The following is a 27,900-nucleotide window of genomic DNA, read 5'->3' as shown; positions in this document are numbered from 1 at the left end:
CTTCCTCGTTCCTCAGTTTCTCTGACCAAATGAAGTTCAAAGCCGTTGATTGTTCAAAAAATTAGAAGACAAATTCTAATCAAACCGTTCATTTGTTTGAAAATTCCTTTCATCTTTTCATTCCTTTGACATCAAATTTAGTTTGTATTTTTAAATTCTCACTCTGTCAGTCATGCAGGCAACTTGCAAAGAATTTATTGTGCTGTTGATGGTTCAGAACACAATTAATGCTTTGTTTTTAATGCGAAGTTTTCTCTCTCAACTACCTTCGTCTATCCAGTTCTTCTTCTTCATTTTTTAGCCTTTGATTTATTTTTAATTTTTGATCGAATGGCTTCGATCTTTCAACAGGATTTAGTTTTGAAATCTGTTAAGAGTTTCTTTACATTTGTAGTCGAAATCGAAACAAAAGAAACCGATCTATCTAAATCTTCTTATGTTCCATCTTTCCGCTGCGCAGCCAAATCCCAACTTTTGTGAATTTTTTCTATTCTTCTTACACGTATCGATGGCAGCAAGTCCAGCGACCAAGAATACTCTTGATCTGACTGAAGTGGTAGTAGTCAAGTACTGGACTTTACGTGAGTTGTGTGTGAATCTTGTGATGCTCTTGCTCTAAAATTTCAATTATAAATTTGAGAGCAAGAGAGTCAAAAGACTTAGCCGCTCAACTCCTCAGAACTCAAGAATCAAGAATCAAATCTCAATTAGTTAAGTATCAAACATCTGTTCTCTACTTCTCTTTCATCATTTCATTTTCATGTTCCGAATTTCAATTTTTTTTTTCTTTCACTTAGTAGCTAATCTTGCAATATTTTTAAGTTCCAAATTTCTAATGTTAATGTTGATATTCCATATTGTTGTTCAAGAGTCAGTGACGTCCGTTCTCCTCTACTAGACTACTACCTCAGTCTCAGGTCCTCATTGATTTTGCAAGTTATAACAACTCAGGTTTCACTTTTTTTTTTTTTTTCTTTACATTATTATTATTTTTTTGTTATGATTAATGATTATAAATTTATAATTAGCAAATTCTTCTATGAACAATCTGTTATGTTTTACAAATTCTGTTGTGATTATGTAATGTATGCTCTGTTTGGAAACTATTCATAATGCTTATAAAATTTTCACATTGTTTAGAATTTAGAAATGTATGTTCTGAATTTTCTGATTATATAATGCTGAGTTTTGTTTTATTTCTGAATTTAGAAATGTATGCTCTATGTTAGATAGTTTTTTTTTTTATAAAAAATGAACAATCTGTTTTTTTTTTTTTTTTTTTTTTTTTTTTTTTTTTTAAAAAAAAGAATAGGGCAAAAACTATAATCCTAAAAGTTAAGACAGTTTTTGAATTACAAAACTTGAATATGAAAAAAATTTGAAATTCCTTAGCAATTTGTAAAAAATGAACAATCTGTTTTTTAAAAAAATAGGGGCAGAAAACTATAATTCACAGTTTTTTAATAACCAAACTTGAATATGAAAAAAATTGAAATTCCTTGGCAATTAAAAAAGAAAATGAACAATCTATTTTTTTTTTTTTTTTTTTTTTTAAAAGAATAGGGCAGAAACTATAATCCTAAAAGTTAGGATAGTTTTTTAATTACAACTTGAATATGAAAAAATTTGAAATTCCTTAGCAATTTGTAAAAAATGATCAATCTGTTTTTTTAAAAAATAGGGGCAGAAAACTATAATTCACAGGTTTTTAATAACCAAACTTGAATATGAAAAAAATTGAAATTCCTTGGCAATTAAAAAAGAAAATGAACAATCTTCTTTTTTTTTTTCTTTTTTTTTTTTAAAAAAAAAAAGAAAAAAAAAGAATAGGGCAGAAACTATAATCCTAAAAGTTAAGACAGTTTTTTAATTACAAAACTTGAATATGAAAAAAATTTGAAATTCCTTGGCAATTTGTAAAAAATGAACAATCTATTTTTTAAAAAAATAGGGGCAGGAAACTATAATTTACAGTTTTTTAATAACCAAATTTGAATATGAAAAAAATTGAAATTCCTTGGCAATTAAAAAAGAAAATGAACAATCTGGTTTTTTTTTTTTTTTTTTTTAACAGAATAGGGCAGAAACTATAATCCTAAAAGTTAAGACAGTTTTTTAATTACAAAACTTGAATATGAAAAAAATTTGAAATTCCTAGCAATTTGTAAAAAATGAACAATCTGTTTTTTTAAAAAATAGGGGCAGAAAACTATAATTCACAGGTTTTTAATAACTAAACTTGAATATGAAAAAAATTGAAATTCCTTGGCAATTAAAAAAGAAAATGAACAATCTGTTTTTTTTTTTTTTTTTTAAAAAAAAGAATAGGGCAGAAACTATAATCCTAAAAGTTAAGACAGTTTTTTAATTACAAAACTTGAATATGAAAAAATTTGAAATTCCTATCAATTTGTAAAAAATGAACAATATGTTTTTTAAAAAAATAGGGGCAAAAAACTATAATTCACAATTTTTTAATAATCAAACTTGAATATGAAAAAAATTGAAATTCCTTGGCAATTAAAAAAGAAAATGAACAATCTGTTTTTTTTTTTTTTTAAAAAAAAGAATAGGGCAGAAACTATAATCCTAAAAGTTAAGATAGTTTTTTAATTACAAAACTTGAATATGAAAAAATTTGAAATTCCTTGGCAATTTGTAAAAAATGAACAATCTGTTTTTTTTAAAAATAGGGATATAAAACTATAATTCTAGAAGTTATACAGTCCTTTAATAACAAAACTTGAATATGAAAAAATTGAAATTCCTTGGAAATTAAAAAAGAAAATGAAAAATTAAAAAAAAAAATTAACAAAATAAAATAATTAGGCAAAAATATCCTTAAAAACTATTAATGAAACTTAAATATGAAAAATTGTATAGATTTGAATTTCTTTATTTTAGCAATTAACAAAAAACAATGAATTCTACTCTTAAGTTTTGAACACTTGTTTTTTCTTTTTTCACAACAATATTTAATATAGAATTTAAAAATTAAAAGGCATGGAGAGTGATTCGCATGAACTTGAGCCAATTGAAGAGTATGAGAATGAGGATTCACTTGAAATTAGTGATAAGGCTACTGTTGATGCAACCATTGAGTTGGTTCAAGATACTCCTATTAATGAGGATCCAAATGAAAAGAATGTATATAAGAGAAAGCCTAGGAGGAAGACTTCTATTGTATGGAATCATTTTGAGCAAGTTGAGTTTGGTGGTGTAAAAAAAAATCAATGTAAATGGTGTAAGGGTAAATTCACCATATCAAAATTAAGTTGTACATCTACCTTAGGTAGACACTTGGAGTCGTGTTTGAAGTACGTAGGTTCAAAGAAGAAGCAAAAGGTTTTGTCAGTTCAGAGTAATGAGTCTGGTGATGTGGGCATCATTTCAAATTTTCAGTTTGATGAAAGTAAGGTGAGAGAACTATTAGCTCATATGATCTTGTATCATGAATATCCTTTTAGAATGGTGGAGCATGTGTTGTTTAATAAGTTTATGAAAGCTTGTACCCCGCACTGGAAAAAAATTTCTCGAGCTATTGCTAAGAGTCTTTGTTTTGCCACTTATGATTTTGAGAAGAAGAAGTTGAAAGCTTTATTGAATCGGGTCCCCAAAGTTAACATCACAACTAACATATGGACTTCTTGTCAAAAGGTTTCTTATATGGTTGTGACATGTCATTTTATAGATTCTGACTGACGGTTAAATAGGCGTGTGTTGAACTTTTGTAATATTCCGCCTCCACACTCTGGACTTCTTATTGCTGATGCACTTCATAAATGTTTTAGAGACTGGGGTATTGAGAGTAAAGCTTGTTCAATAATTGTAGACAATGCCAAGGCAAATGATGTAGCATTGAGGCACTTGAGAGATGTTTTTAATATGAGAAAATCGCTTGTAGTTGGGGGCAAGTTGTTTCATGTGCGTTGTTGTGCACACATAACTAATTTGATGGTTTAGGATGGTCTTGGCGAGATTGGAGATATTGTTGATTGTGTGAGGGGTGGAATAAAATTCTTGGTAGCATCAAAGGGAAGATTAAAGCAATTTACTGAAACTGCAAAGAACTTGCATTTGTCATCCAAGAAGTTATTTTTGGACGTACCTACTCGTTGGAACAGTACATATTTGATGTTGTCAGCTACATATGAGTTTAAGGATGTATTTTCTATGTATGGATTCAACGATCGTCAATTTACTTGGGTGCCATCACATGAAGATTGGGATAAAGTTAAATCTGTCTATGAACTTTTGGGAGTCTTTAATCGAGTAACCAAGATTATATCTGGTAGTGATTATCCAACATCAAATTTATTCCTTTCTGAAATTTGGCGAATGAAAGAGGTTCTAATTAAGAAATGTGATGATGAAAATGACTACATTAGATCTATGGCACGTCGAATGAAAGCCAAGTTTGATAAATATTGGAGCGAGTGCAATTTATTGATGGCAATTGCAGCAATTTTGGATCCAAGGTTTAAGTTGGTGTTCATACGTTTCTGTTTTCCAAAGATTTATCAAGAGGCTGAAGCTACGAAGAATATTGAATATGTTCAAAATTTTTTTGAAAGAGATATATGATGTGTATCTTCATGAACATAATTTAAATCTCAAGGAACAGGATCTTGCAAGCAAAGTTCAAGAAAGCTCTTCAAGTAATCGTTCAATCTATGCAGTTGATGATGAGGAGGGTGGTGTGGAAATGTTGGAGTCTTTTCTCAAAAGTGCTGAAACGGTGCTTCAACCTATGAAATCAGAATTAGAAATGTATCTTGAGGAGGGTGTATATACATACCTAACAAGAACATTGAATTTAATGCCTTGGATTGGTGGAAAGCGAATGCTCTTAAGTATAATGTTTTGTCTAAAGTGGCCAAAGATATTTTGTCAACACCGATCACAACTGTAACTTCAGAGTCTACATTTAGTGCCGGAGGAAGGGTTATTGATCCACATCGAGCATCATTATCAACTGAGACAGTTCAGAAGTTGTTATGTGGGGCTGATTGGGTCAGATCAGTATATGGGCTTAAAAAGAAGTGTGGGGTATGTTTTTATTTTATTTTTATATATTTTAATAGTGTTTGTTAATTTAATTTTACTTTTATATTGCACTAAATACTAATTACTTATATTTTTAAATTTTTAAATTTTTTTTTTTTATTTTTTTTATTTTTTTATTTTTTATCTTAGGAGGATCAAAATGATGGGGAAAATGAAAGGGAAGTGGAGATAACTTTGCCAGAGACAATTTGATTGTTAGTGTTCTTCGCCTCTTTTTATTTTTTTGGAAGTGTTGTGATATAAGTTATATAACTATATTTTTGGTTTGAGGACTATGTGGGATAGTTGGACTATGTTATTTTGTTGAAGATCTTGTATAATATTATTTTCATCAAAACATGAAGACCGAAGGTAATGTGTGATTTACTATTTAATGATTTATGCACATTAACTTGTGATATATTTAACCTCTCTTGGCATTTTAACAAGTATATAGGACTTGTGTAAGTAATGCAAGGGAGTTAAATTTAATCTAACTTTTTTTAGTGTGTTGCAGTTTACATATTTTATTTGGGAGCAGATTTAAGGTAATGTATAATTTATTATTTAATGATTTATGCACATTAATTTGTGTTATTATTTAACCTCCCTTGACATTTTTACTAAGCACATAGAAGTTGTGTAAGTAATGTAAGGGAGTTAAATTTAATCTAACTTTTTTTTTTAGTGTGTTGCAGTTTACATATTTTATTTGGGAGCAGATTTAAGGTAAGTATAATTTTTTAGTTAATGATTTATGCACATTAATTTGTGTTATTATTTAACCTCCCTTGACATTTTTACCAAGTATATAGAAGTTGTGTAATGCAAGGGAGTTAAAATTAACTTAATTTTTTTTTAAGTGTGTTGCAACAGGTTTTATTGGAGAGCATACAAAGGAATTAAACATTATTATTATTATACCTATCAAATTACACTTGTAATTATAATTTCTTATATTTCTGTTTGTATTTGTTTAAATGTAATATTATTTTATTTTTGTAGTCGAAAATTTGTAATTCAGAATTGTAATTTCTTATATTTCTAATTGTATTTGTTTAAAAGTAATTTTATTTTATTTCTTTAGTTATGTAATTGTGTAATTCGATTTTATATTCATTGGCAATTGCTTAATGCAAAATCCTGGATTAGTGATAGTGCAATTTGCACACTATGTGAATTGCTTAATGCAAAATCCTGGATTCCTGATAGTGTAATTTGCACACTATGTGAAATTCGTGATTTAATTTTTTATTTTTTTATGCTAAAGTCAATAATTTCGAATTATGAAATGGGCCGAGCTCGAGCCGAGTACTCGAGGACGAGATCAACCAAAATGGTCGAGCTTGAGCTCGAGCTCGGACAACATTTTTTCTACACGAGCCGGTCTCGCACAGAATTTTCCAACTCGTGTCGAGCTCGAGCTCGAGCTCGACTATAACTTAAACGAGCCGATCCCGGACAGGAAATACCCGTTCAGGATCGGCTCGTTTACACCCCTAGGTGCGGGTAGCTTGAATGCCCAAGAAAAATGTAAGGCTGCCCAGGTCCTTGAGTGGAAACTGTCGCTGGAGTTGGTGAATGAGGGAGTTGATAACTGAGATGTTGGAACCTGTGATGAGAATATCATCTACATAGATAAGAAGAAAAATCTGGCCAGAATTATGATGATAAGTAAACAAAGAGGTGTCAACCAAGGATGCAGTGAAACCAAGCTCGAAGAGAGATGTGGAGAGGCATTGAAACTAGGCCCTTGCAGCTTGCTTTAGGCCATAAATAACCTTGTGATGTTTGAGAACATAATCTAGATAAGTAGCATCCTTAAACCCTTGGGGTTGTTCCATATAAACTTCATCTTGTAGAGAACCATGGAGGAATGCATTGGAGACATCTAGCTGTTTGAGGGGCTACCGAAATTGGACTGCTAAAGCCAACACAATCCGAATGGTGGAGGGTTTGATAACTGGGTTGAAGGTATCAGTATAGTCAACACCACTTTGCTGCTCAAAGCCATTAGCTACTAACCAAGCCTTGAATCTATCAAGTGTCCTATCAACCTTCCTTTTAATTTTGTACACCCACTTATTGCGGATGGTGTGATGGTGAGTAGGTCGGGGACAGAGAGTCCAAGTTCCATTGGACATGAGAGTTGAGAACTCTTGAGTCGATTGCTAACATTTTTACTAAAGGTCTATCCACTGCTCGGTTTCATTTCCTAAAATCCAAGGTAATGATTGAGCCTCCTCCCATTAGCTTGCGGGGGGATGTTAGTGATACTAGCCTAGCTATCACACGTATAACCAAGGTAATTCCCAAAGATCATGCAGAAAAGCATGCAGCCTCTCAACATGACACCTATGCTGCAAATCATGCACACTTAGCCAAAGACACCTATGCAATCACCGCAAATCATGTTGTAGAATCCAATGCCACTAATGTTGGGATCATCACAGATCATGCCACATATCCTGCATACTCAGAAAAAGAAAAATATACAACCATTCAATGTGATCTTCCAACGACAACAAGAAAGGCCAATTACCATCACTCTTTAATACTGAAAAAGGCAAGGCCTGCATCACCTCTCAAGGAAAGATCTCTGCTTAATTTGTCAAGTATCCCTTAAGGAAACTATGCCTGCTGTATTAGTAATTACACCTCATAATCCGATCTCCTATAATCACGTGTAATTGACAATCCCACATTCTGTGGAATTGCCTTGAAGTCTAGCATATTCTGTATATATATGTCATGCATGTAATGTTGTAAATCATCGAGAAATAAAACTCAGTAGTCTAGGGCCTGATGACTTGTCTTGCCACAGATTTGGCAAGGGGTTCTGTTGCTGAGGTTGGGCTGAGGTCCAGATGAGGGAGACCGGGGACCAACAGGTTTGGAGCCATAAGAAGGACTGCCAGTGTGCTTTTGGAATGGAGACCCAGATCGATTTTTCTGGTAGGGCCTGCGGTTGAAATTGGATGGATTGGATACTTGGCGTTGCGCATGGAAGGTAAAGTTGCTGGTAGTATCAGCAGAGACAGTAGATTGCTGTTTTAACAGCATTTCATGGTTCAAGACATCATCTTGAAAGTTTGCAAAGGTAGGTGAGTGGTCTCGGGTAGTGACAGAATAGGAGGTGATAAAGGAGTTGAATGAGGGGTTGAGGCCACTCATTATGAAGGATATTAGATCCTCATCATCTGCAGGTTTACCAACTGCAGCCAGTTGATCAGCAATGGACTTGGCAAGGTTGAGATATTCAGTGCAGGATTTGGATCCTTGTTGGAGAACTTGAAGTTGTCTCTTCAAATGGGAGACACGAGACCTGGATTGTGAAGCAAATCTAGTTGACAAGGCAGACCATACCTGCCTTGAGGTGTGCAATCCATAAACAGTGGAAAGCACAGATGGAGAGAGGGACATGAGGGACATGTTGATCCAACTGAGTAGATACTGGTCCTTTTTGTTCCAAATGGAGAACTTGAGATTAGGTAGCTTTTCACCATTCTCATTGGTGAGGCATTGCTCTGGGCATGTCTTAGAACCATCTACAATACCCGGGACTTCATGGGCTTTCAGTATAGGCACAAATTAGGGCTGTGCAGCGGTTCGGAAGGCGGTTAAGTCGGTTAAGTCGGTTCGGTTAACCGACATGGTCGGTTAAGTCGGTTAATTCGCTGAAATTTAACAGACAAGGATTTATTTCGAAGTTATCGGTTAAAGCAGTTAAAGCGATTAACGCGGTCGGTAGGCCGTCGGTTAAGGAGTCGGTTAACTATCGGTTAAGGCGGTCGGTTAATCGGTTTTAGTTAAAATTAATCCTTAAAAAATTAAAATGGGCCTTTTGGGCCTCATTTTTTAATGGGTCAAAAAGATTCAAAATAATTTTAAGGCCTTTATAGTTTATGCTTTATTGCTTTATTTGTTTATTTTTTAGGATTTGGGCCATTTGGCAAATTGGCAGCAGGCCCACTGGCCCAGGCTGCCCTGCGGCCCCTGCCTGCCCAGCCGATAGCCAGCACTCAGCAGGGCCACTGGGGTCTGGGCTATTATTTTCTTCATTTCTTGTATCTACTACCTTGTCAACCTTGAGTCCTTTTTAGTTTTTTACATAATTTTTTTTTTTTTTTTAAAAAAAAAAACGATAATACATAAAAACAGAAAATACTGGAAAAGTGGTCCAGTACTCACTGTACTCCTGCTCCAGTGGCAGTGAAAATTGGAAAACATAACATAATTACATAAAAAATTAAAAATGAAAAATCCAATTCAGTGAATTCTCATTTCTCAATTCATGGACCACGGGTCCACAGTGACTGCAAATGTCAAATGTGAAACACTGAATGACTGAAATGTGCATTATGTGCAAATTGCAATTGTGCTTTCATAGTCTCACTGCTTTGTGCAAAACTCCAAAGTCCAAATTGCAAAATGTTAAATGCACTATACTCAAATGACTCAAATGCACTGTACGCACATTATGCACTCTGACTCAGCACTTATCACCTGATTTAGTTGATTCTCATTCACTTATGCACTCAGACACTCTGACTCACTCAGTGAGTCAGTGCTGACTGCTGAGTGCAAACAACAGTCCACAAATCCACAATCATAGATTCTAACATTCATAATAAATTACAAAATTACTCCACTTTTCTTCAATAATACATTAATACAATAATACTTGAATTAGTTGAATAATAGTTGCATGTCTGCACCCTGCAGGGAAAAAAATTGAAAAAGCAAGAAAAAAAAAAAGTAGGAAAACATATGTTCTAAAGACTAAAAAAGCAAGGAAAAAAAAGCAGCAGGAAAAAAATAGTAATATCTGTATGATTGTATCATCCTAAAAAATGCAAGAAAAAAAATTAAAAATGCATGTAACATTGAAACTGATGAAAGACAATCTGCATCCATTTGCTCAGAAATCCTTTGCATATTCTGGTAAATCAGAATATCAAATTCAGGATTCATCATAGCACACATCAAACAAAAAGAATATCTTCTATCTCTATCTCAATACTAACTCACAATAATAAGTATAAACTTATCAGTTATCAAGTTTCCTAAACATTATCAGTTCCAAAAGCTCTAGAATTTCAAACAAAAGTTACAAAACCATAATTTAATAGTAACAAGCTAGAAATTACAACTCTGAGTCTCCAACAAAAACTCCAAAAGAGAAGAGAAATAAAAACTTCATCCAACAAACATGTGATGACTTTCAATTTGCTTCCTTGATCCTTCAATGATCAAACAAATCAAAAAACACAAGTTATAAATATAGACTATATAGTGATCAATAAAAAAGAGTAAGAGACCATTAGATCACAAACAAGTAAATGTCAAGAAAATAATAAGATGAAAAAACATACCACTTACTTTCAACGTGACAAAGTACATCATCCTTCAAGCCTCATTGTCAAATGTAATGGAGTCAGACATAATTTCTACCACAAGAAAATTTTAAAAGAATTAGTAAAAATCAATTCAATCGAATAATTGGAACAATGAACAAATATGATTAACAAATATTACCCGAGTCAAGCTTATAGCTATCTTCATCTTCAAAAGAAGGAAGATGTAACTCATCATTCTCACTGACACAAGAAGATCTCAACCAATTCTGAGTACATATAAGAGCCTCCACTGTTTTCGGAGTTAAAGAACTCCGAAAAGGATCTATGACGCGACCCCCAGTGCTAAATGCAGACTCGGAAGCAACAGTGGTGATCGAAATTGCCAAGACATCTCATCCAACATCAGCTAGAACCGGAAACTTTGATGAATTTATCTTCCACCACGTCAAAGCATCAAAACTTTTACTTGGTGGCTCAACATCTTCCGCAAAATATCTTTCTATCTCTGTCCGACACAATGCCAAATTTTTGGATGCCTGAAATGAATGGAAGTCTGTTAAAGCATTTTTTTTACTTCTAGAAGTAGTAGAAGTACCCGCACCCACTGAGGCTGAATTTCCGCAACTCTGCTCTTCATTTGACTTGTCCCCACTTCCTCCAACGTTCGTTACATTCTTAGCATAGTGATTATACAACTGCTCCAATGTATTCTTCAATTTGGTGATAATCCTCTTTGCTTTTTCTTCACCTACATTACTTCTGAACCAACATTCTAAAATAATTATCTTGTAACGCGGATCAAGCACATCAGCAACAAACAACAAGGGGTTAATTTTCTCAAAGTCTTCTCAATACTTGTTGTATTTTATTTTCATCCTAATCGCCATAAAACTCAACAAATCATCATCACTCTCACAATACTCAATCAAAGCATTATAAACATTTTGGAGTACATTGAAATAATTGTTAGAAGTCGAGTATGAGGAACCCGATATCTCAATTGTCACCTCATAAAACACTTGCAAAAATTTAGCAAAGTTTCTAACATTTTTCCAATCTTCATCAACTGGAACCCCCAACCCCCTTCTCCCTCCACCATCCTCACACAAGTAGTTCCCAAAACTAACCTCTTCATCTAACATTAGTTCAAATGCACTTTCATACTTTTCTGCCACATCCAACATCATATAAGTGGAGTTCCATCGAGTTGGAACATCAAGAACCAATGAAGCATGATACCCAACTGTCTTCCTTTCTGCAAAAGATTTGAAGATGGCCAATCTTTGAGGGGATCCCTTTACATATTTCACCATATTTCGGATGTTTATGATTGAATCATCTACATCTTTCAATCCTTCATGCACAATTAAATTGATAATATGTGCACAACACCTTACATGAATAAACTCATTGCGACAAATAACTTCATTATTGGCCATAATTCGCTTTTTAAAACAATCAACCGCAGTATCATTGCACTTGCATTGTCAAGTGATATTGTCAATAACCCTGGAATCCCCCATTCCTCCAAACACTGCTCCAATTCTTTCGCAATCGTTAACCCCTTGTGATCCGACACTTGGCGAAATGCCAATATTCTTTTTTGATATTTCCAACTAGGATCAATGAAATGTCCAGTGATGCACATGTAATTCATATTTTGAATCGAAGTCCATGTGTCAGTGGTCAAACAAACCCTTTGACTAGTTTTCAAAAACTTGGTCTTCATTGTTTCCTTAGTCCGCATATACAACTTGATACAATCCCTCATCAATGTATAGCGAGAAGGAAGCCTAAATCGCGGCTCAAGAACCTTGAACAATTTCTTAAACCCCATCTTATCCACAGTTGAAAAAGGCATTTCATCCACAATAATCATCTCACAAAGCGTCTCCCTAATGATTTTTTCAGAGTACTTCGCAATCATTAGGTTCTTATAACTACTAGTACCACCATCACCCTCACTTGGCACAGACTCAAAAGTGAACTTAGATTGAGATACATCTTGATTAGCTAATAATGCTTTGTACTGTTGGCATGCTTTGACATGGTACAACATGTTAGAGGTGCCATTGCTCTTTCCGTGACATTTATACTTAGCCCTACAATAATTACAACGTGCCACAGGTTTATCTGCAGGACTTTCTAGATCCTTAGTAAAATGTTGCCACGCTATGGATGTTTTCCTAACATTTCTTTTTCTTTTGTTCTTAGGGAGTGGTGGTCGTCCACCACGACCAGCACATCTAATCCCTTGTGTATCCGCCTCCAACTCTTCAGAATCACTTTCAACATCAATGCTTTCTTCAATACCTATTGAACTATCAATAGGAGGAGACGGATAACAAGCTGCAGCTACTGATGATGCAGGTGCAGGTGTAGGTGTAGGTGTAGAGGTACCAATAACCATAGGTGTAGGTGTAGGTGTAGGTGCATCCATCTGACCATCTGAATTATGAAAAAAAAAAAAAATAATGATCAAACTTTTCATACTACCATGAAAATCTCAAAAGCATTCCAAAGATTGTTAAGAGAACTTAGAGGCTTATCAAAATTTCTTATTGAAAGGATCACATCAACAAATTACATATGTATACAATTTTTTATTGAAAGGATCACATCTAAAATTTCTTAGAGGCTATCTATGTGAACTGTGAAGATAGTTGAATTTGAAAATGTGATTAATACAAGGAACTATTTATAGCTAAAATAAATCATAAATGTCATTTCTTAGATAATTGCCTAATTGGTGTCCGGTGTTCATACTTCATAGTGATGCGGCTGATGCCTTTTGGTTTTATTTTTTATTTTTTGTCAAATTTAATATAAAGTAAAAGGTTCCAAAAATTGAAAATAAATAACCCAGTTAATAACAAAATAAGCAAAATTCATTAGTTTTGAACTAAATAGAACATACAGATACTGTTAAAATAAAATGTGTAGTACATTCATACATTTTGATATATCCCAGGGTTAGAATATTTTTGAGTTTACATTCATTGATTCATACATTGAATCATTGATTGTGAATTTTAATTTGCTAAAAGCCTAAAACGAGTTGGACATAGATCCTAAAAGTTTTAAGAAATACTATACCTAAAAAATTATTCTTGTAATCTTGTTCAATGTTCAGTACTTCAGTTCCTAACTTGGCAACTTGCTCTGCAATGGCCGACTGGCTGTTTAAAAAAAAATTAAAAATGATACATCAAAAACAATTAAAAATGATAGTATGATTATGATACATCAAAAAAAATTAAGATTTAAGACTAAGAGAAGAGAGAGAGAGCTACCGGAGAGAGAGCTGGGCCCGTTGGGGAGAAGAGGGCAGTCAGCAGACTGGCACGACGACACTGAGCATTGCTGCACTGAGCAGTCGGCGACTCGGAACTGGGCAGGTCACCGACTCATAGGTGGCCAGGTGGGGTCGTGGGGACTCGGGGAGGCACCGCAGGCCCGCAGCAGCCGGCACTCGGCAGGCGGTAGCAAAGAAAATGCCAAATGGCCCAAATCCAAATGACCAAAGTCACCAAATGGAGATGGAATGGCTGAACCGCTGAATGCTTGAATCATTGAATTCTCATTCACTGGAGTCACTAGACTGACTGGAGAGTGGAGAGGGGAATCAGGGGATCCGGGACCAGGAATTGTCGAATTGGGATAGGTCAAGACTCAAGCCAAAGCCCGAAAGCCGTCAGGACTCAGGCGTCGACGCCGTGAAGGTTACTAGGTTAGGTGACTTAGGTCAAGCCGTCAAGGCCTCAAGGTTCAGTGGTTCACGAAACTGAAGAGTGAAGAGGTCTGATGAAGAAAGAATGCGATGACTATATAGTCAGCCCAAAACGGCGTCGTTTCATTTGTAACAAAACGATGCCATTTTGAATATTTTTTTTTAAAAAATGAATTGAAACAAGTACGACGTCGTTTCTTTATCATTAAAACGACGTCGTTTCGGCTTAGGTGGTCGGTTAACCGGTCGGTCAAAATTCGGTCAAAAATCGGTTCGGGTCGGGTCGGAAAGTCGGTTAACCGCTTAACCGACAGCCTACCGAACCGACCAGTTTTCGGTAAAAAAATTCTCTTCCGACTACCGAACCAAATTTTGTCGGTTAAGTCGGTAGGCGGTCAATTTCGGTTCGGTAGGCGGTCGGTAGGCGGTAATCGGTTAATCTGCACACCCCTAGCACAAATGTAGAAAGCCATAAAAGATAGGTGGTGGTATCCTCAAGTTTGAGAGAACCTTGAGGGAAATTGGGTAGTTGGAGAGTGATAGAGAGGGTACTGGATGATGAGGCCATTTGAGGTAGTGGAAGGCTGGAGATCAAAAATGAGGCGAGGGCCTATAGAGGCTTTGATACCATGCAAGAATTGAGAGAAGTGCTAAAAGAGTTTTATTTCTCGATGATTTACAACGTTACAGGCATGACATATATATATAGAATATGCTAGACTTCAAGGCAATTCCACAGAATGTAGGATTCTCAATTACACGTGATTATAGGAGATCGGATTATGGGGTGTAATTACTAATACAACAGGCATAGTTTCCTTAGGGGATACTTGACAAATTAAGCAGAGATCTTTCCTTGAGAGGTGCTGCAGGTCTTGCCTTTTTCAGTATTGAAGAGTGATGGTAATTGGCCTTTCTTGTTGTCGTTGGAAGATCACATTGAATGGCTATATATATTCCTTTTTCTGAGTATGCAGGATATGTGGCATGATCTGTGATGATCCCAGCATTAGTGGCATTGGATTCTACAACATGATTTGCGGTGATTGCATAGGTGTCTTTGGCTGAGTGTGCATGATTTGCAGCATAGGTGTCATGTTGAGAGGCTGCATGCTTTTTTGCATGATCTTTGGGAATTACCTTGGTGATACGTGTGATAGCTAGGCTAGTATCACTAACATTAAAAATGTTCTTTCACCAGTCCAGTGGAATTATAGCCCTTGGCAAGGTAGAAAATTTTTAGAGTTTTTTGATCTATAATATTTCTTATATGGTTTATATGATTTTATTTTCTTGTTACGATATTTTTTATGTTTATGCTTAGTGGATGATGCTATTAAAGGGGGAAAATCATATTGTTCACAAAAAGATCCTAATTCTTGTTTGGCATATTTCATATCATTTTTTTCGTTGGTGTGTTAGTTTTAAATCATTACACAGATTTAATCCTATATGTTTTATTGCATTAATAATTTCTCCATATGTAAGACTTGTATAATCATTATGTCCATCATTATTTAATTTTTCTCTAACTTTATGGACAAAATATTTGGGTAATCCGCCTATAAATTTTTCTTTCCAATAAGGGGCTCTATTATCCATTCTAACTAATAATACTCTTGAAAGAAAGACATCCTTATACCACTTAAAATCTGTTAAAGTAGGGCATTTTAAATGTTCTAAACCATCATAAATATTTTCTCTATATATTGTGGAATCTTCTACGAAATGTTTTGTAATTGCAAATATTAAAGTATTAACTGCATCTTCTACAGGTTGATTATGCTCATTTGCTATAACATTTCCAGCAATATCAGTTTTATAAACTGTTTTTAAATATGATATTTGTTCTTCTGTTAAAGTATTATCCCACCATCCTTTTAATTGTCCTGTAAAACCTGTTACTAAACTACTTGCTACTTGATGATCTGTTCTTTTCGTACCTTTATTTATACCATATAAACAAAGGTCTTTCAATTTATTTTTCTTGATTTTTAATCGTTAATGGATTTATCTGGTTTTCAATTCTTTCTAATTTTTCACCAAGAACTTTAATATATGTATTTGTAAAATTATTCTATTGTATAATATTATCCACATTTTTATTATCATCACTAAGAATTGGTTTTATAAGAGGAGAAGCAACTGATTGTGATCCCCTGTGTGTAAGGGTTATAGATTCATAAGGAAGGTATTCTTCATGAATAATTTCATTAGTTTGTAATTTTATCCAGCAATTTTTAGCTCTACTGATAGTATTAATCTCTCTAGTGTTAATTTGTTTATAATTATGTTCAAACTAAGGGAAGAAATATATATCTGTTCTCATTTCATTCATTTGATTATACCATTTAGTTCTTATATGATTTTGTTCTATTTGTGAAAATGTATTAAAAAACTATGTTCTCTTATGCTCATATTTAGGAGACAAAATCTTCTCATAATTTTTCTTTATTTATTTTATATTCTCGAGTTATCATCATGATTTGTGGATCTTCCAACTGGGATTGAGTTGGAGAATTTGGATTATTTATCTCATTATAATTATTAAGAGGATTATTCATTTCACTAATGCTGGTTACTGAGGCTACAGAATAAAAATGAGTATCTATAAATTTTCCCTTATTAATTCCTTGTAGATTAGTTTCTAATTGACTTAAACTATATCTAGGAAGAAAAACAGGCTTATTTATTATTTCATTGTATATCTAGGAAGGGAAACATGCTTATTTATTATTTCATTATATGAAGTAGAAGCTCTTGAGCATGATTTTCTATAAGATTGGAAATTTAATCCTATAGTACCATCTTTTGTTTGGGTAACATAATCCAAATCTATTACATTATTCTCTACTTTTGGTAAGGGAACTAAATTTTCTAAAGTCCACATATTCGATAAGACTAAATCATCCTAACAAATTTGTTTTGGTGTACATATTGTAGAATTTTGTGTGTTACATTGTAATAATAAAGTTTGTCCTTTTGGGCTTTCTAATGATGTCTGAGGTTCTAATGTTGTTTTCATAAGTTTATAATAAATTTTATAAACAATATTTAAAAGTTGTGATCCTTTCATCATATTATAACTATGAGTTTTAATATTTAATTCTAAGGCATGTAGAAGAGTAGGGTCAAATAAAGATAATGAAAAATTTGGATGACAATTAAAATATATAGGGCTTTCATATAAAGATAATTCTATTGATCCTAACAATGAATCTCTAAAATTTAAATGTCTACCATCTCTTAAACATAATAAGACGCTATTATTTAGTCCTTGTCTTGTTAAAGGTTTAACGGCTACTTGGACAAGTCCTATATGTATAAAAGAATATTTTTGCTTATGCTTTTTAATATTATCTTTTGAAAATAATTTAATAGTTTCATATTCTTTATTTAAAGAAAATGTTCTTTCAACTGTTTTAATGGTATAATCTGAAAGAAAATATAAATTTGAAAAAGTTGATTGTTTATAAATATTTCTTGTAGGGACCAAATGTAAATTCCATTCTTGAAGATTTAGTTCTTGATTCATAATACTAATTTCTTCATTATTTATGACATTGTCACTATTATCAGAAAAAGAAGGCATATGAGATCTAGAGGAAGAGTTCCCAAAGATTGAACTCATTGTTTGCTTTAAGACTCTAAGTTTTCAATAATCAGGTTCAAACTCTAACTGGACCACTACCGGAACCACCCTAACACTCTCTTTGGCAACAACCGGCTGACCAACGGACTCACGCTCACCAACGCTAGCAATTCGGACTGACTACCTAGAACTTGGAGTATTATTGCAGACACTGAACCCTCTCTATAAGACGCGAGGCTTTGATACAAAAAACCAACCCAGGCGATAATAAAGAGAATGACAGGAAAATAATAAAGAGAATTAATGCTGTAACACTCCAATCCCATATTGGGATGAGATGAATAGCTCATATAGAGTGAGTGATTTATAAAGATACTTATGGGTGCTAAGTCCCACATTGCCTAGTTACTAGGTGAAACTAGACTTTAAAAGGGATTCTAAGAAAAGCTCCAAATTGACTAGTCCTTTTAGGGTGATAGTGCAGATGTGACTAGCGTTTTTCCTTGGGTCGTTACAAATGCAGTGCAAAATAATAATGGAATGAGGTGGTAAGGTAATCAGGCGGTAATCCGCCTTGCGGGAATGTAGTGCAAAAATAAAATAACAAATCTGAAATTAAATTAATAATAAAATAATTCGAAAACATGAGTAAAAATTCTTGAAGGATAAACACATAAATATACTTCTAATTCAACATATAATAAAGGAGAATCATATAGTGAAAATCGAGATGAACAGATAAACATTCTTACTTGAATTTATTGAAGTAAAGCGGAAATAGTTACAAGATTCAAGAATTGGATGCAAGAAAACTGAATATTACAAGGAAATGAAATTTCATGGATTTTACACGGCTAGTAGAAAGGTTAGAAGCTTTTTACTCTCAAGTTTGATCTAAGATTGCTCTGTGGAATTGACTCTGCCTTCCTCATACATCAAGCTAGCCTTATATAGGCTAAAGAAAGAGATAAAATACAAATATCAATAGTTCATGAACAATAGAAAAGATTCCGCATGTCTTTTGAACAGTTCAAGTTGGCATGATTTTTTGACTGATTCTAAGACTTGAATAGTAGTTGCAGCAATAATTCTTGAATACTGATAATATTGTCAGGCCATTATTTTTGTCTTCTGTGTCGGCATGAATAATTCATCAGGTTCTCTCGTCTTTTTGTGGTAGTGGGATTCTCCATTTGTTCAATATCATGATTCTTCATGATTCCTTTTATTCTCCACTTTCATCTTATCATACTCTTTCATGCATGCTTCACAATTCTATATCTACATAAGGATCCTGAGAATACCTTGGTAGTATTGATTCATCTTCTTCTTCATCATCCGATAATTGAGACGGGATTTCTAACAAATGTTTTCTGAATTCTTGCTTTGAACTGGAGGAGGCTAATTTAGCCTGATTGATGCTTTTCTTTAAAAGAAACTGATTTGAGGCTAGGAATTGATTTGTACATAATTTACTAACTTTTGTAATGATATCATCATAGGTATATCTATCCCACCATTTGACTACGATAGTGCGAACAATATATCTAATATTATCATCAGGAGACTGGGGAGTATACACACTATCTTATGGGGAAAAGAAATTATAATCCCAAGATATTATCCAAGGAATACTAAAATGAAGGAAAAAATAAAGTTCATGGGGAAATTTATTGAAAGGAGAAGGAGAAGGATGAGTCTTTGAATAATCTAGAAATTTGTTGCAAAGAGGAGGTGGTAAAATACCAGTTTCAGCTCCGAAGAGCTTCCACCACTGTTCAAATCATAATGGTAATGATTGGATTGGATGAATTTTGTCAAAGGTAAAAAACCAGGAATGTTGTTAACGATTATTCTGGAGGTAGAAGGTATTATACCAAGCTTTTTGATAATCAAAATAATTATAAGTTTGGGGATCAAAGGGTTGTGAAAATTTTTTGCCTTGTCAAGGGCTATAATTCCACTAGGCTGGAGAAAGAATATTTTTAATTGTACATTTAGAAAAAAAAACAATTCTTTTATGCTCTGGGTCAAATTTTCAAGGAGTATGAGATAAAATAACTGATCCAGAGTCAACTAGGATAAATTCATAAAATTTTTGAGATTTATTTTGCTCTTCTGGCATAAAATCTCATTCTGGTGGGAACACTTTTGTTACTAATTCTCTGGCATTTTTCATATGCTGATACTCAAGTTCTATAGGAAACAACTTTGGTTGGACTAATTTGTATTTATGCAATACTTGGGATGGTTGGGCAAAAGTAGGTATTGTTGGTGCAGGAGAAGGAGAACTTATGCTATCTGATTTTGAAGAGGAATGACCTTTTGAAGAAGATGATGTTGTTTGAGCAAAAATGGCTAATTTAGATGGTAAGGGAAGAAAATTTCCTAAGACAGTGAATTTATTATGGGTTGGGACAATATTCATGGAAGGAGAAGTGAAAGAAGGATTAGTCGGAGATAATTGCTTATTCATAGCATAATCATTAGGATTCTGAATTTTTGATCTGTCTGGCTTACTCATTTTCCCTGTAGAAATTCACAAGATTAAGAAATCAGGGATACTATTTGATTCTCCTTTTATATATTCAATTTTGAAATCGAAAGAGCTTTAAATTGCTTGCTATCTGGCAAATATTTGCTTAGAAGCAATATTTTTAACATCTTTTTGTAAAACATCTTTTGCACTTTTGCAATCAACACGGACAAGAAATTCTTGATTTAAAAGATCATCTTGAAATTTATGAATGCATAATACAATAGTTAAAATTTCTTTTTTGATAGTACTATAATTTTGTTGTGCAGTATTCCATATGCCAGAATGATAGTGGACTAATTGTTCTTTTGAATTAGAAATTCTTTGTTTAAGGATACCTCCATATCCTATTTCTGAGGCATTTGTTTTGACAATTTTGAAAGTATTGAGAGAAGGAAGGTCTAGTCATGGAAGGACTTTGACATGTTTTTTAACTTGCCTAACAGTTTCTGTATGTTGAGTAGACCATGGAGGAGGCCTAACAATTCCTCCAAACCTTTACAAATTCATTCGAACCTATTGTAAGAAGAAATACAAGTCTTTGATCACAAGGAGCAGCGACTGAGGACAAGAACTATTTTGTTAGTCAAGATATTATAGGAGAATCATGACACAAATAAAGTGTCATGAGAGCTTGAGGAAGAAATGAAAAATAGGTATCCATATCTATTTTGATGGTTTGAGAAGCCAAGATGTCAGAAAATGATAGGTAAGAATGCTTTAATTTGCGATTGAATATTTTAAGTTATAGTCATACATATTTACTTAGACTTAAATTTCGATGACAAATTCCAATAAGGAGGGGATGATGTAGCACCCCGAATTTTAATTCATGAGTAAAACAGTTCTAATTTTGAGATTTAGACTAAATTATAATATTTAATTGATTAAGTAATAATTTTGGAGAAATTTAAGGAGGCACACAGATATTATGGTTGATAAAAACTAGTTAGAGGCTTTGATTTTATTATTAAGAAATTTGTTTTAGGCTCTAACTTTTATTAGGTGTAATATGAAAAGTAGAGGATTTTATTTGTGGTTAAGTACTAGCATTCTGCAAGGCAAAGGGCTCAAGCGTACCAAAAGAGGGTTCAAGCGCATTCGTGGCGGCAGAACAGATAGTAAGACGAAAACCAGAAAAGGAAAAAGTTTTACGACTCCTACTTGGATTAGATGTTCTAGACGACAAGAAATTGTGCAAAGTTTCATTTATACACTATAAATACACCACATACTCGTCCAAATCAAAGGGATGACATTGCCTAGTAGAATTAAATAGCAAATTAGTGCTAGATTTTAGAAACGAGTGCAGAAAAGTTCTAATAGCTTCTTGGGATGGATTTCTCTCTGACAAAAGACTATTTCCAGCAATTCCATAGGGACTAACTCATTCATAGGGTATTGATATAATTCTTTCCAAGTAATGATGGTGTAGTCATGTTTTACTTTGGAAATTTTATGCATATAAATGATGGTTATTTAACCTTGAGATTATGTTTTAATGTTTATATTCAATTTTGATAAACCTATTATCTTGTCTTAGAAAGTTGTTCATCTTTATTGAACTTAACATTCGTATTTTCTGTGATTATACAGATGATGGTTTTACAACGATTTTAATGGACACAAATTATCTTGTCTTAGAAAGTTGTTCATCTTTATTGAACTTAACATTCGTATTTTCTGTGATTATACAGATGATGGTTTTACAACGATTTTAATGGACACAAATCAATAGGGTTTGATAGGTCATGCCTAGGAAAGATGAATTATTCTACATCGTAGTTTAGTTTAATTTAGGTAGACAATTCATGCCGAAATAGGAGTTATATTTATCCATTGATTGCGTGTATGCTAATTAAGGGATTTTATACTTTATACCTAAGGAAGACGGATCGTACCGCATCTTAGTAGTTAAGTAGACAATCCGTGCCTACCGAAGATGAGTTATTCTTATTTCTTATTAAAAGTGTTTTCTTAATGACATTGTTAGGTGTTTGACAAACACACACGAGTCATATCGTTCATGTAAGTGAAATTCTCATGTTAACTACGGTTTACCATCATTATGGGGTTAGTAGTGAAGTCAATCCCCCATATCTTATCCATCTTATCTTACTTTTACAATTTTATTTAGTTTCACTTGCAAAAGAAAATCAATCGTCTTTTATGAATTAGAGTAGAATTAATCTTGATAACTTAACAACCAAAACCTACAGTCCTTGAGGTTTGACACCCTCACATAGGCCTATCCTACAAAGATTTGTACTATTGCGAGTGGTAATTTTGTTATTAATATATACTCGTACACTTAAATCCACAATCACATATTATTCAGTTGTAAGTGTATATATACAACATAATCTCCCGCTTGGGAACATACACATACAAACTCATCTAATACATATCCATGTGTACAACATATAACCCAGCTATACTCATATACATATATAATAACAAAATTACAATATAGGTGTATATAAGCAAGAAATATCATCAAATATCATGACTTAGCTACATGCATATACATGTATTCTACAATCTTTGGAGAACACATACATATGCATTGGGCCTATCTAAGCAAGAACATCATCAAAACATCATATGCAATCCAGCTGTAACCGCATACATATGAATTGTTCCATTCAGTCGCATATACATATTGATACATCTAGCAGGAAATCCATAATGAAATATTACATACAACAACATCATGCAATACATGCTTCGTTGTTTGTTCGTTTACATCATCGTGCGTAACATATGCTGGGAACCTTTGCCCAAAGTTGTTCGTTCATTTGCGTCATCATACCTTCGAAACCTTTGCCCTAGTCTACTTTTCATTATCATGCATTGAGAAACCTTTGCCTGAGTTGTCGTTTCATTCGTAACATACTCATGAGGGGCTTGCTCATACAATCATTAGAGTAACATCCATCACAACTATGGAAACATCAACTTTGCCATGATAGTGTTCATATTTTGTTTCATTTTATGCTTATACATCATGCTTTGTGACGACAGAGCCAGAAGCTCTTATGGGCAGGGGCTAGTGGCCAAAAATTGTTTTTGGTAGGGGCTAGTAGGCTAAATTTATTTTTTTACCTTATATATATATATTTTTTAAATTTGTTTTTTTTTTCAAACCTTATAATTTTTTTTTAAGAAATTGGGGGGGTGGGGGGGGGGGGGAGGGGAGGCATGGCCCTTGCCAACCCCTCCCCTCCCTCCGTCCTTGATGCTTCGTGCAATAGAATCTTTGTGTTCATATTTTCATGTTCATGAATCATTCAACAACATATTCTTTTAACATTGTTTGTAAACATATCATAAACTCATTGAAAATATCGAAAGTATCTCATAAAACACATATCATTACAACATAACATCGGCTTGATTAAAAGAATACATAGCATGTTCTTTGAAAACATTTAAAAACTGTTATTTTTCCTCAGTAAGTAAAATATTTACAAAACATTTAAAACATTAAAACGTTAAAATATAGTATCTTTGCTCAATAAGTAATATACTTTCAAAACATTTAAAAAATTAAAATCTTAAAAAAATGTAGTATCATTCTCAGTAAGCAATATATTTACAATAATCCGCTTAACTTGAGATTGTGAAGGATTTTCCTACACAAGCTTTGCAATGCATCACTGTATTTCACATTGCAATTACATATTAAGACTCAACCCATAACACTTTCTAACTCTAAACACCCCATATGTACTTAATTATCTCAAGTGTCAACTTCTCATAGCAACCCATAGAAATATGGGGTTCCATTTGACACATTTTAGCTAACAAAATTTAACTCGTAGCAAAGCTTTAAAGTTAACACTAAAAAAAAGAACACCAACTTTGCATAACTTAGAAAAATTAGGGTTTAGTTCTTACCTTGAATAATTGAAGTTTTGACTCACGAAACTCCTGCCTGTAGCTTAGAACTTCCCAATAGACAATAACCCTAAAGAAATTGAAGAACTAAGCATCACATTTAGCAATGTAGCTCAACTTGAGGAAAAACTAGGGTTTATGATTTTACCTTAATTTGATAGGTGAAAATGGAGTTTTAAAACCAAGGATTGCATTCCCAAGGTTGGATTTAGCTCAAGAACAACCTATGATTCAATTCACAAGCATTTGGGTTCAAGCCTTAGAGAGAGATGAGAGAAAATGTGAAGAAAGAGAGAGAGGTCTTGAGAAAAATGAGGGGAAACGGTTGAAAATTCATGATTAAGCTGATATATAGGCCCTGTTTGAAATTCACTTTCCCCTCCCCTTCTCCTATTTTCACTTCTCCCAAAAAACATCAACTTCAAAACATTTTTAATTTTTTTTTTCACTTTTTATATCACATCAACACTTTTTAAATAAAAAACTCACTACAATACAAATTTTTTTCACTTTTCCATATAAATTATTTCAACTTTATATCACATCAATCCTATTTTCCAATCATTCAAAAAAAATTCCTAAGGGGAGGGAAGGGGTGAGGAATTTTCAAACGGGGCCATAATCATTTCTAGCGATCCCCATTTGAACAGATTAGTTACCTGCTTGAACGGCCTCAAAACAAGATGAATCGTGACATCGGTCTGTCGCCCATTCGGACAAGAATGGACCAAGACCTTCTGTTTGATGCCCAATTGAACGGAAATGAATGGGAATGGAACGAGATATCCTGTTTGATGCCCGTCCGAACGTAAATGAAACGGGAATGGAACAAGACATATTGTTTGTGGTGGTTTAAACGGAAATGGGACAAACTTGCAATGAGACTTGTTGGAGCACTTTTTCTATTCCTTTAGAGTCCCGTTCGAAGGAGAATCCTCCCAATTCGAACAAAACATTGAAAAATTGGATTTTTCTAAAAAAACATTTAAGTAAAATTCCTATGTTATTGCTTATAATTGCAGGCTGTTTATTTCATATCAACTATAATAAACCTTCTAATTATTTTCTTAGGCGTTACAATGTGTATTTGGATAAAGAAATAAAAAGTAGTTATCTTCCCTAAATTTAGAAAAAGTCAAAGAGAAGCCGTTGTGAGTGCTCTTAGTTGAGAGAGCTCCTCAGCTGAAAAATTGGGTTTTTCGACAAACGTTTTAAGTAAAATTTCTATGTTAATACTTCTAATTGCTGTTTAAGTCATATCAACAATATAAACCTTCTAATTATCTTCTTGGGTGTTACAAAGTGCATTTGGATAGAGAAGCAAAAAGTAGTTTTATTTCCTAAATTTAGGAAAAATCAAAGAGAAACTACTATGAGTACTCTTAGTTGAGAGAGCTCCTCCGCTGGGCGCTTATCGGGGTGTTCAATAGGTGTTCTCCATCTTCTAAGCTCTTGAAAGTTGGGCTTTAAAAATGTCTCTTTACTTTATGAAGTCATCGCACCAAAGGGAGTCAGGACTAAACAGTGCGTACCAGGTTTGAGTGGCCAACGTGCTATCTTCTCCTATACAAGAAGTAAACTTCTTCCTCTTTGTTAAGCGACTGATATTGACCTGTGACAAGTCTTTACAAGAGAGCTCTTTGGTTTTGGGGGTCCAATCCGTAAACAACAAAGTTACTCTCATCATTCAATTTTTTTTTTTTTTTTTTTGTATTCTCCCATTGCATTGGTCGTTGTGCACATTCATGAGCAAATTTGTGGACAGTCGACCAATGATGGGGCTCTTGCAAAACAAATGAAAAGTTACTGGGGTGATGCCGGGTCGAGGGGAGCCGACGCGTAACCTCCAAAGCTTAAGTCAATAAAAGGTTATTTGAGAGAAAACTGAATGGAGAGAGTGGTGTACCTAAGAGGTGTGCCCCTTTTTATGGGGGATGCTTCTTGTCCAACATGAAAACATTTGTGTCAATGGTGTATGATATTCCTTGGTCACTTTAATAGCCATTTGGTGATTTGATGAAGGCGTATGGTTCCCATGCAGAGAAGATTTTGAGTCAGATTCCTTGTGAGGATGATTGTGTGATCTGACGATGAGCTATGTCATGATTATTTTCCATGTAAAGGCTGATTGGGTGGGCCTATTGTGGTTATTTAGTTTATCACTAGCAGGGAATCACTGCCTTACCACATCACCATAACTGTCCCCTACATTCTTGGCAGGAGTCTGAGTGACAGTTGCATCATGCTAGGGTGAAAGGTGTATTCATCTGGCAGACAACGTGTTGTAGGAAATCTTACTACATGGCAAAGCCGGGACGCCACACATAGCTAGAAACACCAAATGAGGAATCACACCTAGTGAGGTAGTTATGCGAGAGAGGTTGCTCAACATAAAATTTAAAAAAAGAAAGAAAGAAGGGGAGCCATTATAAGTATACTCTCATACACACTATACTGAAATTCGTGTGTTCTTTCCTTTCTTTCTCTCCAAGAAACTTTCATTGACTTAAGCATCGAAAGACATTCCTTGTCGATACACTCAACAAGTCTTCGAACTTACTTTCATCTTCTCTTTTACAGGTATTCTCGATCGGAGTATGGATGTACGTTTAACTGCGTGAACACACTTAAAATAGAGAGTATCCTATTCCCATGAAATGGATGATTTCTATTTTACTTGAAACGGAGAAGATAGACATTTTAGAGTAATGCTACGTATCATCCCTTTATCCTCCTTTTGTCCCCGCAAAATTGATGTGGCTCTTAAAATTACTGTTGGATCAAAATTCAATAATGATCTATCATAAATTCAATGGTGATTTTAAGAGCCACATCAATTAATATGTAGCATTACTCGACATTTTAATTCAATTTTTTTAAAAGAAAATTTACTTTTTAAAGAGCTTTTAATATTACTTTTTTAGGATACAAAAATTTCCTCTAAACTGGGTTTGAGTAAATATGTCGGAGAAATTTCCTCTAACTCAGCCTAGAAAACAATCACGTGTCTTTTATCATATGAGAAACATATGATTTTTTAATTAGTATGTAAGAATCACATGCTCAAAAATCATATAACAGTCTTATAGAATAAATTGAAAAAAGTTGTTCAAACTCAATTTGAATTTTTTTTTTTTATGTCCAACCTTAATTGTCTACCTCATTGAGGCGCCCGTGAGACAAAGATGTAGGAATTTATTTCCCACTTTCCCCTGATAAGATGGAGGGACATATGAGTATACAAGTACAGAAATTTATTAGCTCAAACAAAGATTATAGCTATCCTCTGCTCTCAATTTATCAAGGTGTAGTATTTTAAAGATATCCATGGCGAAGAGAATTTGGAGCATAATTTATTTTGCTATTCTTATCCATTTAGACATTGTGGCAGTTGATTTGACAATTTGCTAAAGATTGTGGAACTTGTAACTTGGGTCAGCTCAGCACAAGAATCCATTTAGACAATTTCTTAATGTTTCCATTTTGTGGGCATGTGATGTGCTTCCTTGGCAATGGTAAATGGTGCATTGAAGAATGTGTTTTCCAGACAGTGGGTGTCGAGGACTGTTTTTTATTCTTCTAGTGCGGCACCAGTGTCCCTTTCACTTATGCACATTGTCCAATGTCGGGCTTCTTGTTAATTAAATTCCAGTATTTATTGTTTCATTAATCTTCACAACAAAAAGAAAAAAGAAAAAGCAAAGTGGAGCCTTCCCACGTCGTATCACCTAAATCA

At 33.8% G+C, this 27,900-nt stretch overlaps 1 protein-coding gene across 1 annotated transcript; it reads right to left on the bottom strand.

The window, feature by feature from the left end:
• Window positions 1–10,798: 10,798 nt before the first annotated feature.
• Window positions 10,799–12,846, bottom strand: LOC133876805 (zinc finger BED domain-containing protein RICESLEEPER 2-like). Its single transcript, XM_062315052.1, has 3 exons — window positions 11,886–12,846; window positions 11,360–11,760; window positions 10,799–11,191 (listed from the first exon to the last, which is right to left on the bottom strand). Exons 1-3 carry the CDS (start codon window positions 12,844–12,846, stop codon window positions 10,799–10,801), a joined length of 1,755 nt encoding a protein of 584 aa, XP_062171036.1.
• Window positions 12,847–27,900: the final 15,054 nt, after the last annotated feature.

Source organism: Alnus glutinosa, chromosome 9, assembly GCF_958979055.1.
Source record: "Alnus glutinosa chromosome 9, dhAlnGlut1.1, whole genome shotgun sequence".
In the NCBI taxonomy this organism is placed as follows: domain Eukaryota; kingdom Viridiplantae; phylum Streptophyta; class Magnoliopsida; order Fagales; family Betulaceae; genus Alnus; species Alnus glutinosa.
The sequence above is the reverse complement of the archived record's forward strand: the minus strand, read 5'-3'. Positions and strand labels throughout refer to the sequence as shown.

Coding starts and splice junctions, on each gene's coding strand:
- LOC133876805 (XM_062315052.1), bottom strand. CDS start 12,846: ATGGATGCACCTACACCTACACCTACACCTATGGTTATTGGTACCTCT. Junction 11,761..11,885: donor AATATCACTTGACAATGCAA/GTGCAATGATAC, acceptor TTGTGCATGAAG/GATTGAAAGATGTAGATGAT. Junction 11,192..11,359: donor CTTCTAACAATTATTTCAAT/GTACTCCAAAAT, acceptor CCGCGTTACAAG/ATAATTATTTTAGAATGTTG.